This window comes from Mobula hypostoma, chromosome 2 (genome assembly GCF_963921235.1).
Source record: "Mobula hypostoma chromosome 2, sMobHyp1.1, whole genome shotgun sequence".
NCBI classification, from domain to species: Eukaryota; Metazoa; Chordata; class Chondrichthyes; order Myliobatiformes; family Myliobatidae; genus Mobula; species Mobula hypostoma.
Window position 1 is genome coordinate 127,708,942 of NC_086098.1, and position 17,619 is coordinate 127,726,560.

General features: G+C 41.5%; 1 protein-coding gene across 5 annotated transcripts in view; it reads right to left on the reverse strand.

Annotated features, from left to right (window-relative positions):
• Positions 1 to 17,619, reverse strand: part of kif6 (kinesin family member 6) — a 611,249-nt gene that overhangs the window by 251,337 nt on the left and 342,293 nt on the right. For all 5 annotated transcript variants that reach the window (XM_063040644.1, XM_063040642.1, XM_063040641.1 and 2 more), the window contains one exon: positions 8,587 to 8,642. In XM_063040644.1, the coding sequence (XP_062896714.1) occupies positions 8,587 to 8,642 (56 nt within the window). The remainder of the gene's footprint in view (positions 1 to 8,586; positions 8,643 to 17,619) is intronic.

Sequence of the window (17,619 nt, forward strand, 5' to 3'; positions counted from 1 at the left end):
CCTGGCCCGTCCTTTTGCAATAGCAGAAGACCCCTACACAGTGTTCCTTTCTCCACTGAGCCCTTGCAGTGGTTGCACTAAGCTTCTGCATGTCCCTCAGTATATCCTCCTGCAGCCTAAAATGTGCCAGTCAGCAGCATTCCTCCATAGACATCTCAATGTACTGGCAGACCAACAAGTTTCAGGCAGACCAAAGGGCACATTTCACTGAGTTGATGATCTGCCAACAGTACTTGGTGTTCTTCTGTGTGTATCCCTGGGAACAGTCCGTAGATCAGAGAGTCCGATATCATGCAGCTGCTCAGAATGAATCATGACATAAGCCATTACATCTTCCTCCACATCCTCTTCGCAAACCCATAGTCCACAAGAAGGTGAGCTACCATCTCCGCCCCACTAGTTATCCCATTGGCAGCACGTGGTGTGAGTAATAGTGTAGGTAGGTAGGAAGGATTTGACTGGGATGGCCCCTCTCACTGTCAGCCAAGCCTGTTGGTTAGGTCTGCTGATGAGGCATTCTGTCAGGTGGACTGGACGGTCTGCCCAGGGAACCACCCCACTGTGTTCATTGAGTCCTTCTAGTGCAGTGTCTGGAGGATGTTCAGTGCTGACCACTTCCTGATGGGCTTGTGGTCAAAGGTGTTGGTCTAGAAAAACTTTTCCATGAAAGACAGGTAATGCAGCAATGTACTGCTGACTGGATGCTGTGTGACAACAGGGCCAGAGCCATCCTTTGCAACACTGGGAACTAGTTGAACCTCGGCACGTAGTGGTACTTGATGCTCATGCATTTAGGTTCCGCAAACAACCTGATGCAGCCATGCACAAAGTTGGTCATCAGAGTGATGGTTTCATTGGGTACGTTTTTGCCCTTCATTGTTTCAGGACTTGTGCAGTGTGACTGATCTGGCCGGCTCCATCGTGGATCACCAGATGAACATGAAGACAGCTTGGGTGATATGAGTGTTTGGATAGACATGGACCGATTAAGGATAGCCAGCACGGCTTTGAGGATAGTAGTAGGTGGTTGCCTTTTTCACTGGAGGCCTATGATAGTGGTGCCACATGGATTGGTGTTAGGTCCATCTCTTATTGTTTGTAACCTATATCATTGATTTCAATGATATTGTGGTTAACTGGATCAGCAAATTTGCAGATGACACCAAGATTAGAGGTGTAGTGAACAGTAAGAAAGGCTATCATGGCTTGTAGTAGGATCTGGATCAAATGGAAAAATAGACTGAAAAATGGGTCGTAAAGAAATTTTCTGGCACATTGGCCCTCATAAATCAAAGTATTGAATACAGGAGATGTTATGTTGAAGTTGCATAAGACATTGGTGAGGCCTAACTTGGAGTATTGTGTGCAGTTCTGGTCACCTAACTACAGGAAAGATGTAAATGAGGTTGAAAAAAAAAACAAAGAAAATTTACAAGGATGTTGACAGTCCTAAAGGATCTGAGTTATAAGGAAAGAATAAATAGCTTAGGACTTTATTACTTAGAACATAGAAGACTGAGAGGAGATTTGATAGAGATATACAAAATCATGAGGGGTATAGATAAGGTAAATGCAAGCAGACTTTTTCCATTGAGGATGGATGGGACAACAACTAGAGGTCATCTATTAAGGGTGAAAGGTGGAAAGTTAAAGGGGAACAAGAGAGGAAACCTCATCACTCAGGGGATATGAGAGTGTGCTGTGAGCTGCCAGCACAAGTGGGTGCATGCCAGCTCGCTTTCCAAGTTTAAGGGAAGTTTGGATAGGTTCATAGATGCTAAGGGTATGGAGGGCTATGGTCCCAGTACATGTTGATGGGAGTAGGCAGTTTAAATAATTTGGCATGGACTAGATGGGCTGAAGGGCTGTTTCTGTCCTATACTTTTCTTGCCTCTATCTTCCTGTCAGGTACAGCACAGGTTTGACACTGGTAGATCACCTGTCCCAGAACAGACTTAACCCTGTTGATGACGACCTTGGACATGATCTTGTCATCTACATTCATTAGCAAAATGGGTCTCCAGTTCCTGATTTCATCCCTCTCCCCCTTCTGTTTGTAAATAAGGGTAATGCTGCCCTTTCTCATGGAGTCTGACGTGTCACTAGCTGGAAGCATAGCACGTACACTTCAAGCAAGTCTGAACCACGTAAAACTCAGCTGATAAGCTGTCACTTTCGGGAGTTTAATTTGATTCAAAGGAACAGATTGAGCCAGTCAGCTCCTCTAGGAACAATGGCTGATCCAGACTCTTGCACTTGCTGTTGTCTCACACTTTTGTGATAGAGGACAAGAAGTTTGAGGAGATTGTGGTATCAGTGGCCTTTCCGTCATACAGGCTGACATATAAGGATCAGCAGATTCTCAATATGCCTGACTATGAGGATGCTACTGAGCCATCCTCTTCTTTAAGGCTGTGGAGCATAAAGTTCCCCCCATGAACCTTTTGGAAGAAAAAACATGAGCACATCTCATCCTATTCCATGATGTGGACTCTGGAATGGAAAATGAGAGGATTTGGTGGTGAAAAGCTGAGATTCTTGGCCTCTCACCTCTCATAACTATCTCACATCCACCCCAATGACTGCAGAAAGCAAAGCTGGTGCAACTCTACATTGTGCTTGCACTGTTCCTTCTGATCCTGTCTTGCTTTATGAATCCCTTTGCAGATAAAGAACCTCTTGATGTTCTCCTTGATCGCTTCTCACCAGTGAACAGGGGAATCAATGAACGGTTTCAAGGTTCTCTAACCTGTATACTTGCTCTCAGGTTCATCAATGTTTTCTCGGGTTAGCAGCTTAAAATTTACCGGTTAAACCATCAGGATATTCAGTGTGAATTTGACATATTCCCTACTTTGGAATGAATCTTTAACATAGAGCATACAGAAAAGAGACACACCTTCAACCCATGGTGTCTATGCCAACAATGATGCCAAATTAAACTAATTCCATCTGTCTGCACATAATTTATACCCCTACAACACCTGCTTGTTCAAGTGCTTTTGCAAATAGTGCTTAAATATTGCCATCATGTCTGTTACCAGCTTAATAATCTGTAAAGTAAACTTGTCCTTAATTGAATCAATTGAGGGATGATCACTTTGCCTATCTCACATCTTTGAAAATAGAAGCAACCTCTTTTTCACATGCTCCCCACACCAAACAACTGCCATGAGCTTATTGACAGATGTAGTAAACATTTACAATGTTTTATGATTTATAGTGCACAGTGGGAATGTGGAAATATATACAGTAGACATCTAATTCAGGTATGATGTATGATTGGTATGTACATCTAAGATTATTTATTTACACCACAAATAGACTAAAATATAAACAGAAAATGCTAGAAGAACTCAGCACCCATGGAGAGGGAAACAAACTTAACATCTTAATCAGAATAAGAACAGTCATAAAGTTATGGTCAGCTGGTTGGGAGAGGAATGTAATTGTTTATCATAAGTGATCTGTTTGGAAGAGAAATAATAAGAGGAGGTGAATACACAGGAGAAAGAAACAAAAGACAGACAACGTTGTAACTGTGAGACACCAATGTAGAATTTCGTAGCTTGACTGTCAGTGGAACTTCACTGGAACAGTGAGTAAGAGGAATCTCAAAGGTCAAAGTAGAAATGCAATGGATACTTAAAATTAAGGCAATTGGAATCTCAGAGTCAACTTTTGATCTGATTAATTTGGAGATGGTGACAACCAGACAGATTCCTGAGATTGTGGCGCTGTCATGTGAGAGTTCAGTATGACCAGGTTTGCATTCTCTGAACTTCAGAGGATTGAAAAAAAAAATCTAACAGAAAACTACAAAATTCTGATGAGACAGACTGGATGGAAGGAAGATGATTCCCTTGGTCATGGTGCCTAGAACAGGGGGTAATGATCTCAGGATGCAAATTAAGCGCCTGAGGACTTAGACATGGAGAAATTTCTTCACTCAGAGGGTGATGAATCTGCAGAGTTCACTACTTCAGAAGGCTTTAGAGATGAGAACAGAGAGCATACAATAGCACAGCAAAGAATAGACTCTTTGGACCAGCATGTGTCACTATGATGCTAATCTAAACTAATCCCATCGACCTGCACTTCGCCCTGGGAAACTTCTGAATCCCTGGGAAACTTCTTAATCTATGTAGCCCATAATTTTATATATTTCTATCAGGTTGTTTCCCCCACCCCCAGCCTCCAGAGCTTCAGAGAAAACAATCTGTTTGTCCAGCTTCTCTGTGCTCTATTCAAAGCTTCACAGCATTCCTACAGTGTGGCAAACAGAATTGCAAGGATTGTTCCCTCCGCAATTCCCTTGTCCATTTGTCCTTTCCCACTAATCTCCCTCCCAGCATTTATCCCTGCAAGCAGCCTAGTTGGTACACCTGTCCACACACCTCCACCCTCACCTCCATTCAGGGCCCTAAACAGTCCTTCCGGTGCTCCCGAGGTGGCCTCCTCTACATTGGTGAGACATGCTGTAAATTTGGGGACTGCTTCGTTAAGCACTTTCACTCCAACTACAACAAGCAGAAATTCATGGTGGCCAACCATTTTAATTCCAATTCCCAGTCCAGTTCTGATATATCAGTCCAGTTCTGACATGTCAGTCCATGGCTTCCTCTTGTTCCAAGATGAGGCCATTCTCTGGGTGGAGGAGCAACATTTTATATTCCGTCTAGGTAGCCTCCAACCTGATGGCATGAATATTGATTTCTTTTTCAGGTAAAAAAATTCCCCTCCCTTCCCTCTTCCTCTATTCCCCACTCTGACCTCTTACCTGTTCTCACCTACATGTTACTTCTTCTTGGGTTCCCTCCTGATTCCCTTTCTCCTATGGTTCATTCTCCTCTCCTATCAGGTTCCTTCTTCTCCAGTCCTAGACCTTTCCCACCCACCCAGCTTCACCCATCACCTTCCAACTAGGCTCCTTCCTTTTTATTCTGGCTTTATTCTCCTTTCTTCTCAGTCTTGATGAAGAGTCTTGGCTCGAAGCGCTAACTGTTAATTCATTTCCATAGATGATGCCTGACCTACTGAGTTCCTCCAACACTTTGTGTGTGTTGCTTTGAAATTCCAGCATCTGCAGACTTTCTCATGTTTAAGAATTGCACACTGTCCTCCATAAGAGACTAAATAAAGTTTTATACAGCTGCACTATTATTTCTCAACTTTTATCCCCCAACATGAAGGCAAGCATGCTGTACATTTTCCTTGCCACACAATCCACTTGTATTTCCATTTTCAGGGTGCCATTGATAGGGTAGATAGGCAGAAACTGTTCCCATTGGTCTATGTGGAGACACTATGAAGTGATTAGAAAAAGAACTAAAAGTGACATTGGGGAAATTATACTAACACAGCACTTGGTCTGGAATGTGTTGCCCACAGTAGTACTGTAGACAGATTCCATTGTAGCCTTCAAAACGAAGCTGAGTATGAACCTAAAAAGGACAGAATTTGCAGGGCTGTGAGGAATGGGGGGGGGCGGGATGGAGTGTGACTAGCTTGAAAGAACAAGGACAGATCTGATGGGTCAAATGACTTTTTTCTTGCTATGACCATCCTGTCAGTCTGTAGGTTTTTGCTTTTGAAACTCGGTCAGGTGCAGAGGTGAAGATACAATTTGACATCTGTAGTAGATAGAAGACACATACAAAACTCTGGAGACACAAGCAACTGCAGATGCTGAAACCTAAAGGAACAATCTGCTGGAGGAACTCAGTAGGTCAAGCAACATCTGTGGGAGGAAAGGAGTTTTATGCCCTTCAGTTTTTTTCGAAGTTTTATGTCAAAACCCAGCATCAGGACCAAAAGGTTGACACTCCTTTCCTCCTACAGATGGAGTTTGACCCACTTACTTCCATCATTCATAGTCCTTTATCAACTCCATCTATCACCTCCCAGTCTCTGTTGCTATTTCCACCCTTAACTGTTCTATCTGCCTCTCATCCCTCTCCATCCTGATCCACCTATCATTTGCTCACTCCTTTTCCACCCCTTCCCTCCCTGTTTTTTACACTAGCTATCTTCCCTCTACCTTCCAGCCCAGATGAAGGATCTAGAACTGAAACAATGCCTATTCATTTCCCTCCACAGATGCTGCCTGACCTACTGAACTCTTGCAGCATCTTGTTTACTACTAAGCAACATGTTCCATATTTGATTGCAAATAATAAAATTATGATTGACATCATAATAACATTATCCTGATCAAGCACTTAACCTCCCAATAACTGTGAGACATCTTACAAGAGATTACTCCCTGTAGGAGTGGTTGCTATTTTGGACAGTTACCAAAGGCACCATTGTTCTATTAAAGGCAGTGGTTTCAGCAAAGGGGAGCAATATTAAGTAATGATGTTTTGTCTAAATCATGTGAAGAATAGCCTTAAGAATAACTATTTGAATACAATGTTGATCCAACTTCATTTTAATGGAGCTTAAACTGGAAAGCAGCATGTAAAGAATGAAATGTCTATGTGACGTCTGTTGTTTAAATCTACTAAACCACAGCAGCTGAGGAGGTACTTAAAAATCCTAAATAAAATCAGCCTGTTTGCCTGCTTTAAAACAGATTTTCCATTATTTAGGCCATTTGTAATGATATATGGAAAACTGTTCCCTGGGTTTTGTCTGTGCTTGTGTGTTAACATAATCATAAAGGATTTCTTTGGAGAGTGACAGACCTCTTTTTGTGTGGCCCTACCAAGGCTGCTGAGAAGTAAATTGAATTAACTCTCATTAAACAGCCATGGCAGCTAATGCTTAAAGAAACCCCATGTGGCTAAAGTGTTGATAGATAAGTACAGGTTTGGAAATAAATCAAAAAGCAATCCAAATTTGATGAATCTAATGTCTTTACAAATAGAAAAAAAACTTCTAAGTACGTCAGATTATTCTATAAACATTTAAGATGCTGAATTAATACACTGACATGGGTGGATAGTTGAATAAAAAGTCAGCTTTCTGAAGAATTATGTTGCAGTTGAGGCAACAGATGAAATTGATACTGGCAAACATTATACTTAATAGGTGGTATTAGCTTCAGTTCTTGTTGTTTTTTGATTAAATATTTCAAATAGAAGAGAGACCATAAGGAAGTGAACTCTTTTTTTATGAAACCAAATCATGGAAAAAGGAATAATTAGCATAGTATAGGATACCACCAAGCATCAAAAGAACAATGACTGGGCAGTTCATTGAGGAGAAAAGTTGGAGAAATTCAGGTATCTTTTTCCTATTTTCCAAAGGTATTAGCAGAAGATATGCTGACAATATGAAAGCAGAGATTAACTACAATAAATGCAGAAATGATAGAAAAAAATCTGCTACTTACATTCAGTTAAGAATTATAAAGATATACTGTACTTGGAGGGTACCCCAAGCAGTTCTGGTTTAAAAGGCTCAGGTCCAAGCTGCAGGAATCTTGACTGCCTGGCTAATAAGCAACTGCAAGAGTAATGATGTTGTGGAAGGAAGGAGAGAGGACAACAGGCTCCTGTTTCATGGTGCAATGGCTTCTCTCCAATTACAGTGCCTATAATCCTCGTGATTCTCCAATAGATCAATGGAGCACTCTAGTATCCTGGGGCCTCCCTTCCAGCGCTACTTAGAGCTAGCTGCAAATTTTCACAGCAATACTCATGGCTTGTTTGAAATTGTTTGGGCTGCAAGATGAAATACTGGCTCAAAAAACAAGCAGCTGGAGCAAGTCATGTAGTACCTGTGGAGGCAATGGGATATTTGATGTTTTGGATCAAGACCCTGCAGCAGGATCACGCAGATGCAGCATTTTCATACATTCTTCACTGAGGGAGGTCAACGCTCATTTCATGTTAAAACAGTGACAAACTCTCTATGTTTATTGACAGTGAACAGAGTCTTTTTAAGAATATAGTCAAGTAAGCTATCGGCCTTTCCCTGTAGCTTGGCCTATGAACATCTTGATTTGACTCGTCTTTGAAAGTAGTATCAGCTTAAGCCAGTTATTTCAACCCCAGATTCTTCGTACTTGTGTTTGATGTCTCATCATGTGCTCTCCTCTTTCTCTGTCTATCCAAAAGCATTGGCTGTATATATGAGGTTTTCTCTTTGATCCACAATTACTAAATGTTCATTGACAAATACAGGCATCATAAATTTTAATCATTTTTAAATTCCAATTTTTTTACTGGAATTCCTATTCTATTTGATTAACTGTGTTTTCAGAAAAGTTTGCTTATGCACTCACATTTTCAACCATTGGTCAAATATGTCATGTTCAGTTTTTGGATGAATTTGCATTTTGCAGCCTCAATAAAAGGTATTGCTGATATCAAGAAATAACTACTTGCAATTCAGGACAATCTGCATATGGGTGAATTCAGCAGGACATGTACAGCAGTCTTTAGATAAGTGCATTGGAGTCAGCTTAAATTTACATTCTGCCTCTACTGCAGAGAAAATGTGCAGATTAATTATCTACTACAAACAAATCCATTTTCAGGGGAGAGAATATCTCTTCTACTTCATTTTCATGATCCTGCTCATATCAGTGAAGTATCAATTTTGCAATATTTTAACACATCAATGTAATTAACTTACTAATTTTATTCCTTGCTTGATTCACTTTTTCTCCAAGGGATTTTGCTTCCGTGTACCTGGTGAGAAAAATTCATCATTCTAGATAAAAAAAAATTAAGGTCTCCTATAAATAATTACTCATTGGTACATACAAATCTTCACTCATTGTGATTATTTACTCTGCTAAGTACTGCACACAGAAACTTCCATTCCTAATATTTTCCTTGATGACAACAGGGAGAGTAATCCTCAAGAAACAGCACTCAATTTGACTTTAATGCAGCGGCCAATATTCCAAATAATGGCACCATGCTTAATTCCCGAATACAAACGGCTGAAAACTTGAGTTAGACACCTGTGACAGGCCTGTGTCCTGTTTACATTATTTTAATACTCCCCAAATCCAAAAATAGCCTGGTATTCTTCAGTTTAATAAACCTTGATAACAAAAATGGAAAATGCTAGAAATACTCCACAAGTTGGGCAGAGAAATTGTCTGCATTTCAGATCACTGTCCTGGTTCTGAGATGTTAGCTCTGTTTCTCTCTTCACAGATGTGGCCTGGTCTGTTGAGCATTTGTAGCATTTTCAGTATCTCAGATATCTGCAGTTTCCCTGTGTTTTGATTAAATCAAGCTTTTGCCCACAATTGAAAATAGTATAAGTGTGTTAATGCTTCATTTTATTATTCCTTTCAAATCTCTTTGCATCATTGAACTTTCCTGTTGACGTAAACATCTCAAGCTTTATAGCCCCATGATCCCAGTTCTCATCAAATTCCTCCTTTTGTGCATCCCAGATTTTTCATGGCCAGACCTTAAACTGTCTGAGTTCTCTTAAGCTATGGAATTCCTCTCCATGTATCCCTACCTCTTCTCTTCCTTTAAGATAGTAATACACTACATTTACCTACATTTATGTTTATATCGCTTGCTGTCAAATTTTATTTGATAATGCACCTGTGAAGTGTACAGGGCTGTTTTATTGTATTAAGTTTGAGAGATTTTGTTGTTGTATTGACGTATAGTACTTGAACTGTGTTTGGACCGCTTTCAAGCTTCCTCCATTCACCCTCAATTGCTGATGAGCTGTTATGTGGTGGGAAACAGATACACTTCACAAAAACTCAACTCTTGGCTGACATTTCCAAATTGTATTAATTCCAGTGCCTTACCCAGCCAATAGAATATTAATGGGCCTCCATGGAGAAGCTCTTAAAACAGCTTTTTTTTAAAAAACTTAATTGAAGACCTCAAGCCTTTTTTCATATAGAACAACAGGAGATCTCAGATGGAAAAGGAAACCTAACCTCCTAATCCCCAAAGCCATCTAGAAGTGTAACGAAAACCAGAACAATGAGTAAGTACCTGGCCAAAGTCATTAGAACTCTCAACATCAGCATTGTTTTTTTCTTATTAAAAAACAGCTTGTTTGGTAATGAAATGGGACTGCTCACTAACATTTCAAAGATGAAAATCTCAAGATCAACATTGGATTAGGCCCATAAGTGTTATGACTGCCAGAGTCTATGAGGTTACCGGAAGGTTACCATTACTGTACTGCCTGTGTGTCTTGCTTTGATTGTATCCTCTGCATCTGCTAAGGGGTGGCCAATTAGAAATATCTTCTGAACCCCATCTTTATTGGCCCTAGCTTCACTGGGTACTTTGTCATCAATTTCATATTGAGTCAATCTATTATTGAGGTTTACTCCAGAGGTTTGGATTGTTCTCTGGCACCAAGCGAACATAGTCCATAAAAAATTGGTTGAAACTGCTATCAAGTCGAAAGACCAACAACTTACAGCAAGAAAATCTTCATGACTGTCTCTATCTGAAAGGAATAGACTGTTCGGCAAGACAATGGCCAATAAGGTGCAATGGCCATTAAGAGGAAGATTGAGAGATGAAGAGTTAGACCGTAAGACCATTTAAGGCCATCTGGCCCATTCAGTCTGCTCTGCCATTCAATCATGGCTGATCCTTTTTCTTTCCCTCCTCAGCCCCACTCCCATGCTATCTCCCTGTAAACTTTGATGCTGTGGCCAGTGAAAAACCTATCAATCTCCACTTTTGTTGTATGTTACACATCAAAACTATAAATAAAAACGCTAGAGACTGGAGCTAAGTTACAGGGTTTTTTACTCACGGAACCGGAACTGAACACATATATACAGATCAATATGTACCTAATAGCGCATGCTCAATAATGCGTTACTATGACATAACATGGTCCCATATTAAACAGTAGGCTATATGGTACACTCCTCCTCTTTTATTTTAAAAGTGTATCAACTGTTTTTTTTAAGTCAACAGGGGCACTACGCTAAATAAATACTGCATGTGTACCCTTAAAATACAAACGTCCACCAACAGTTTAATTAGTAATGTAATAACATGAAATTATAACAAAGTAATGCAATAATAATAATTATTATAACTGAAGTCGCTGGGGGGCCCTTCTCTGCCTCTCCGGGTGACGTCTGCCCTGCAACGTTTGATTTCGGAAATTAGTCTCTATTGGCGGGTCCTCAGCACTGATGACAGGTTTATCTGTGAGCGAGGTTGATGTGGTCACATCAGGAGTGTTTGCTTCTATGTCCAGGGAGTCAGGACAAGATGTGGCTGTGTTTTCCACCTGAGCATTCAGGATTTGATCCACATGACGTGCTTCTATGTCATGGGAGTCCGGGTAAGATGTTGTGGAGTTTTTCACCTGAGCATCCAGGATTTGATCCACATGACGTCTCCATACATTCTCTCCCACCTGTACTCCATACATCAATGGCCTATCTATGGCGGAAATTATACCCGGCTGCCACTTTTCAGTCCTTAAATCCCGTGCAAGAACCGACTGCCCCACATTGAAGCTCCATGTTGACTTAACATTCAAGTGTTTGAACTGTCTGTTCTCTACATCACACCGTACATTTGGTTTGAGAAGATCTACGCAGGAACTCAGGTTCTTGTTCGGAAACATCATCACTGGAGTCTGGTTAGTGGTTGCATGTACTGCATTAGGATAGGTAAGGAGGAAGCTATCTATCTTGTGTTGTAGTGGTCAATTTTTGCTGTGATTTACCTCCGTGGGTCATTGTCACTTTAATTTTGCCTTTGGGATGCACTTTCTGTCCTGTGTAAGTCTTTAGCAGCAGTTTAGTTTGTTTCCGGAGTATGTGTGAAAACAGTCGTTTGTAGTCGCATACAGAGATCACTGTTAAGGCTGAGCCTGTGTACAACTCCATTTCCAGTCTCACACCTGCCACTTGTGGAGTGATCCATATTACTCTTCAATCATCTGTCTCTTCCACACTGTGAAGTGGCAGACAAGACAATTCACTTTTGTCTGAGTCACTTGCATCAGAATTGCTTTCTTTCATTTTGTGCACATCGTTGTATTTTCCTTTCTGGGGTTTCTTGTTTCTCTGTATTTTGTCCTTTTCCTGCTGTTTACTAGCTTTGCATACTCTGCCAGTGTGGCCCTTTTTGCCACAGTTTCGGCATTATTTATCTCTAAAACAACAACCATCAGGGTCATGTGACCTGTTCCCACAACGGTAACATTTCTTTCTCTCATTTCTGCGCAGTGTCATTTTATTCATAGCATATTCCAGAGATTTTTGTTGTATCTGTGAAGCACCTCGTGCGGCCGTCTCTAATAATATTGAGATGTTTAGCGCTTCCTCGAATGTAAGGTCTTTTTCACACAGGAGCTTCTTCTGTGTGGTTTCACAGTACATGCCACACACTAACCCGTCCCTCAATGCGTCTGATAGACCAGCTCCAAATTGACAATGTTCTGATAATTTGCACAATTCAGCACAATATTCAGAAATGCTTTCTTCTTTGCTCTGATTCCATTTATGGAATTTAAACCTTTCAGCAATGACCAGCGGTTTGGGGTTTAAATGCTGTTGGAGAGTGTCTACTACTTGCTTGAAAGTTTTGTCAGCTGGCTTTTCAGGGGTTAACAAGCCCCGTAGCAGGCCGTATGTTTTCGCGCCCATTACACTGAGGCTATGTCCACACTAGACTGGGTAATTTTGAAAATGCCGGTTTTGCATAAAAATGATAAGCGTCCACACCAGGCATTTTTGAAAATACCTCCGTCCACATTAAAACAGGTATTTGGGCGAATCTCCTCCTACTGGGCATGCGCAGGACATATCTACAGAATTCACCTGCTTCGACGAGTACACCCGACTCCGACAGTTTGGACCAAGCAACAGGTGATGGCTGCAACCTGTTTGGTGTCAAATCTCGCCGTAAAAGACTTGGTACGTGTTTGTCCCGTTACAGACTAGAAAAACTTAAAAGAAAATTCCCAAACGACGGACAGCTGTTGGCTCTCATGCAGGAGGACTTAAAACTGAAAAAACAAATACTGGAGCATATGGAGGCACCTGACAGGGAGTTCATGGACAGTATGATGTGGCTGACGACGAACATTGAAAAACTGACTAACTCTGTCGCAGAGGGATTTGCAATGATGAGGAATACGATGGCTCCCCCCACCAGTACCTTTCACTGCCACAATACCAGCCTCACAACCACTACAATAGCTACACATACGGACACACAGACTCCCGGGTGGCCCCACCAACATCTTCCCCACTCCCACAGAGGGGTCACCCTGGAAACATTTCCTACAGCCACAGCCATTTCCTACAGTCACCGAAGAAAGGGACGACAGCTACAACTAAATGCAATAAAGCTTGTTACTGGGCAAAAGTGAAATTTGCTGTGACCTCATTTGTTTGCCTTTACTTTTGCAATGTCTTTCTGTATTATTTTGCTGTATTTAACATGTGCAATAAAACGAATTACTGGGCAAAAGTGATTTTATTTTACCTGAGTAAAAGTGAAACTTACAATTTTCCTTTTTCAGCCTTAATATTTTCACATCTACGCCAAACATAAACTGCTACTTAAAAATGACATTTTGGAAGTAGTGACGATTGCATCTATTGAATGTTTGCACAAGCAATACATTAATAAAGCACCTGGTTAATTGTATAGAACATGTCTGCATCAGTGTTATCTTGTATTTCCATACAATGTTACATTAGGCAGTTACACATCTATTGTCAGAGAAGTACTTGCATAAATAGGTAAACAACCTTCATACAAACAAGGACAGAAAACAGGGCAAAGTGAGTATACTTATTTATTCAGGAAGCTATGGATCAAAGTATTTGGTAAATATATTTCTAACTCTTCTGGTCTCAGTCTCGTTGCCGTCTGTCCTGAAATTGTTAGGTTGTGTGGGGGATTGAAATTAACGTAGACAATAAAGGAAACAACACACGCATGAAGCCGTCCGCCATTGTTGTTGTGGTGTTGGAGGTTGCGTTCAAGAAAACAATGAAATGCTGTGCTGCCACCACCATCTGTTCCAGCAAGTTGTGACAGTATTTTTAAAAAGAGCCGGTTACCTCCTACATACTACACCGGCCATTAGGCGGTTTCAGATTTATTCACTCTGAAGAGCATTTTTGAAAAGCTCCATTTTCGGGGGAGGAAAACGCCATTTCAGTATGGACGGAGGGTCAAAACGAAGAGAAAAAGTTTTGATTACGGATTTATCCGGTCTATTATGGACGTAGTCTGAGTAAGATGTTGGCTTTCTTTTCTTCATTAACATTGTTAGCATCACAATATAACTCTATTCTTTCAATATAAGTTTCCCAGTCTTCAATGCCACTATCAAATGCTGTAATGGTTCCGATTAATGCCATCCTTGTTGTGTTAATTTATCTTTGTTATGTTAATTTAACCCCGGTCCCTTGTTTTCTTTTTGACTCATGTGACCCTTTTTTTGCTAGCGTCGCGAGCGTACTCAGGCTAGATGCGTGTGTCGTTTTTTTTATAATCTCCCTTCTGAGGCAGGCAGACCCTCAACCCTGGAGTTCAGCGCCGGATGTGGTCTTGCCTGGATGCGCAGTGGCTCCGACTGTGTCTTTCGGTCTCCCGACGTTCCCAACTCCGGCTGAACTCCTGCATCTTTTCAGACTCACGGCCTCACTCTGCCTCTTCTGAGTGTCGTTATCAATTAAAACACGGTGTTCCAATACGACGCAGCTTCATTAACCTCATCGCCAATTTGTTGTGTATGTTACACAACAAAACTATAAATAAAAACGCTAGAGACTGGAGCTAAGTTAATAGGGCTTTTTACTTACGGAACCCAAACTGAACACATATATACAGATCAATAAGCACCTAATAGCACATGCTCAATAACGTGTTACTATGACATAAAATAGTCCCTATTATACAGTAGGCTATGTGGTACAACCTTAAATACACCCGACCTGACCTGCCTGAGGTAAGATATTCCACAAATTCATCACCCTCTAGCTAAAGAAATTTTTCCGTATCTCTGTTTCAAATGGATGCCCTACTATCCTGAGGCTGTGCCCTCTTGTCCTGGACTCTTCCACCATAGGAAACATCCTTTTCACATCTACTCCGTCTAGACCTTTCAACATTTGAAAGGTTTCAATGAGATTCCCCCCTCATCCTTCTGAATTCCAGCAAGGACAGACGCAGAGCCATCAAACGTTCCTTGTATGACAACTCTTTCATGCGTGGAATCATCCTTCTGAACCTCCTCTGGACCCTCTCCAATGCCAGCACATTTTTTTCTAAGTTGAGGGGCCCAAAACTGTTCACAATACTCAAGGTGAGGCCTCACCAGTGCCTTATAAAGCCTCAGCATCACATCCTTGCTCTTGTATTCTAGACCTCTTCAAATGAATGCTAACATGGCATTTGCCTTCCTCACCACTGACTTGACCTGCAAGTTAACCTTTAGGGTGTTCTGCACAAGGACTCCCAAGTCCCTTTGCATCTCAGATTTTTGGATTTTCTCCCCGTTTAGAAAATAGTTTGCATATTTATTTCTAAACCAAAATGCATGACCATGCATTTTCCAACATCCTTCTTCTCCAGATGTGTAAGGACGGTTGTAGAGCTGTGGCTATGGTGTCATCTGTCAATGAGTTGTGTTGGTACGTGAATTGTAGGGGGTTTAGTGTAGGTGGCAGTATGCTGCAGATGTAGTCCTTGACCTGCCTCTCAAAGCATTTGCTTATTATTGATGTGACTGCTACAGGACGTAAGTCACTCAGACATGTTACCTTGGTCTTTTTAGGTACAGGAACAAAAGTGGATATTTTGAAGCAGGAAAACTCTGCACTGGGAGAGGGAGAGATTAAAAATGTCTGTAAACACACCTGCCAGTTGCACCATTCATACTCCGAGTACCTGCCCTGGGAAGCCGTCCAATCCTGCGGCCTTGTGACTGCCCACTTGTTGGAAAAATCTGCGTACTTCAGCCTCAGAGATGGCCAAGGTGCAGGTCACTTCGGCAGCTCTCCTCAGGGGCTCAATGCTGGTGACATCAAACCGAGAGTAAACAAGATTTAGCTCACCTGGGAGAGAGGCAGCAATGTTGGAAACACCACTGCATTTAGTTTTGAAGTCTGCGATGGTATGCAGACCTTGGCATAAGCTGCATGTGTTGTTGGTGGACAGCTATGTCTGGATCTTATCCCTGTATTGTCGTTTCATTGCCTTGATAACTTTGCGTAGGTCACAGCTGCATTTCTTGAGTTGTGTTGATTACCGGCACCATAAGCTCCGTGTCACGCGGTAAGTGCTGCTCGAAGGGAACTGTTGATCTATTGTTTCTGGTTTTTGATAGACCATAACCGATTTCTGGGGAATAACATTCTTGATGCACTTCCCAATGAAACTCGTGACCCCTTCTGTGAACTTGGAGACATCCTCTCATGAAAAGACATTCCAGTTGATGTCATCAAAGCAGTCCTGTAGCATGGAGGCCAATTGGTTGGACCAACAGTGGACGGTTTTAACTACGGCTGCCTCTTGTTTCAGCTTCTGCCTGTACCACGGTAGCAGCAAGATGGAGGAGTGATCTGACTTTCCAAATGGCGGGCAGAGGAGCGCTTTATAAGCGTTGCGGAAGGGAGAGTAGCAGTGGTTGAGGATGCTATCTCCCCATGTGCTCACCTGGATGTATTGACAAAACTTTGGAGAGATTTTAGACGGCGTCACTCTATTAAAGTCACCGCCAATGATGAAGGCAGCCTTTGGATATGCAGTCTCCAGGGTGCTGATGGTCTCGTAAATTTCCTTGAGAGCCAGGTTGGTATCAGCCTGTGGCAGAATATACACAGCTGTGATAATAACAGCTGTGAGTTCCCTAGGCAACCAGAAAGGTCTACAGAACAGCATAAGGTACTCCTGATCTGGGGAACAAAAGCAGTTGAGGGCATGCACTTTCCGGGGAGTGGAGCAACATTTGCAATTTTCCCATCCTCCGGAACCATGCCAGAGTCCAATGATTCTTGAAAGATTATTACTAATGCCAACAAAATCTCTATCGATACCTCTTGCAGAACACTAGGGTGCAGTTCATCTGGTCCGGGTGAATATGTACCCTTAGGTCTTTCAGCTTTTTGAGCACCTTCTCCCTTGTAATAGTAACTGTACTCACTTCTCTTTCCTCACACCCCTCAACACCTGACACACTGCTAGCGTCTTCCACAGTGAAGACTGATGCAAAATACTCATTCAGTTCATCTGCCATCTCCTTATCCCCTGTCATTATTTCTCCAGACTCATTTTCTAGCAGTCCTATATCCACTCTCATCTCTCTTTTATGTTTTATATACTTGAAAAAGCTTTTTCTATCCACCCTGATACTGTTTGCTAGCTTGCTTTCATATTTCATCTTTTCTCTCCTAATGATTCTTTAAGTTGCTTTCTGTAGGTTTTTAAGTTTCCCAGTCCTCTGTCTTCCCAGTAAATTTGCTTTGTTATATGCCCTCTCTTTTGCTTTCAAATTAGCATTGAACCCTTGTCAACCACAGTTGCACTATTTTGCCAATTGAGTATTTCTTTGTTTTTGGAATACATCGATCCTGCATCTTCCTCATTTTTTTCTAGAAACTCACGCCATTTCTGCTCTGCTGTCAGCCCTACCAGTATCTCTTTCCAATTTACTTTGGCCATCTCCTCTCTCAAA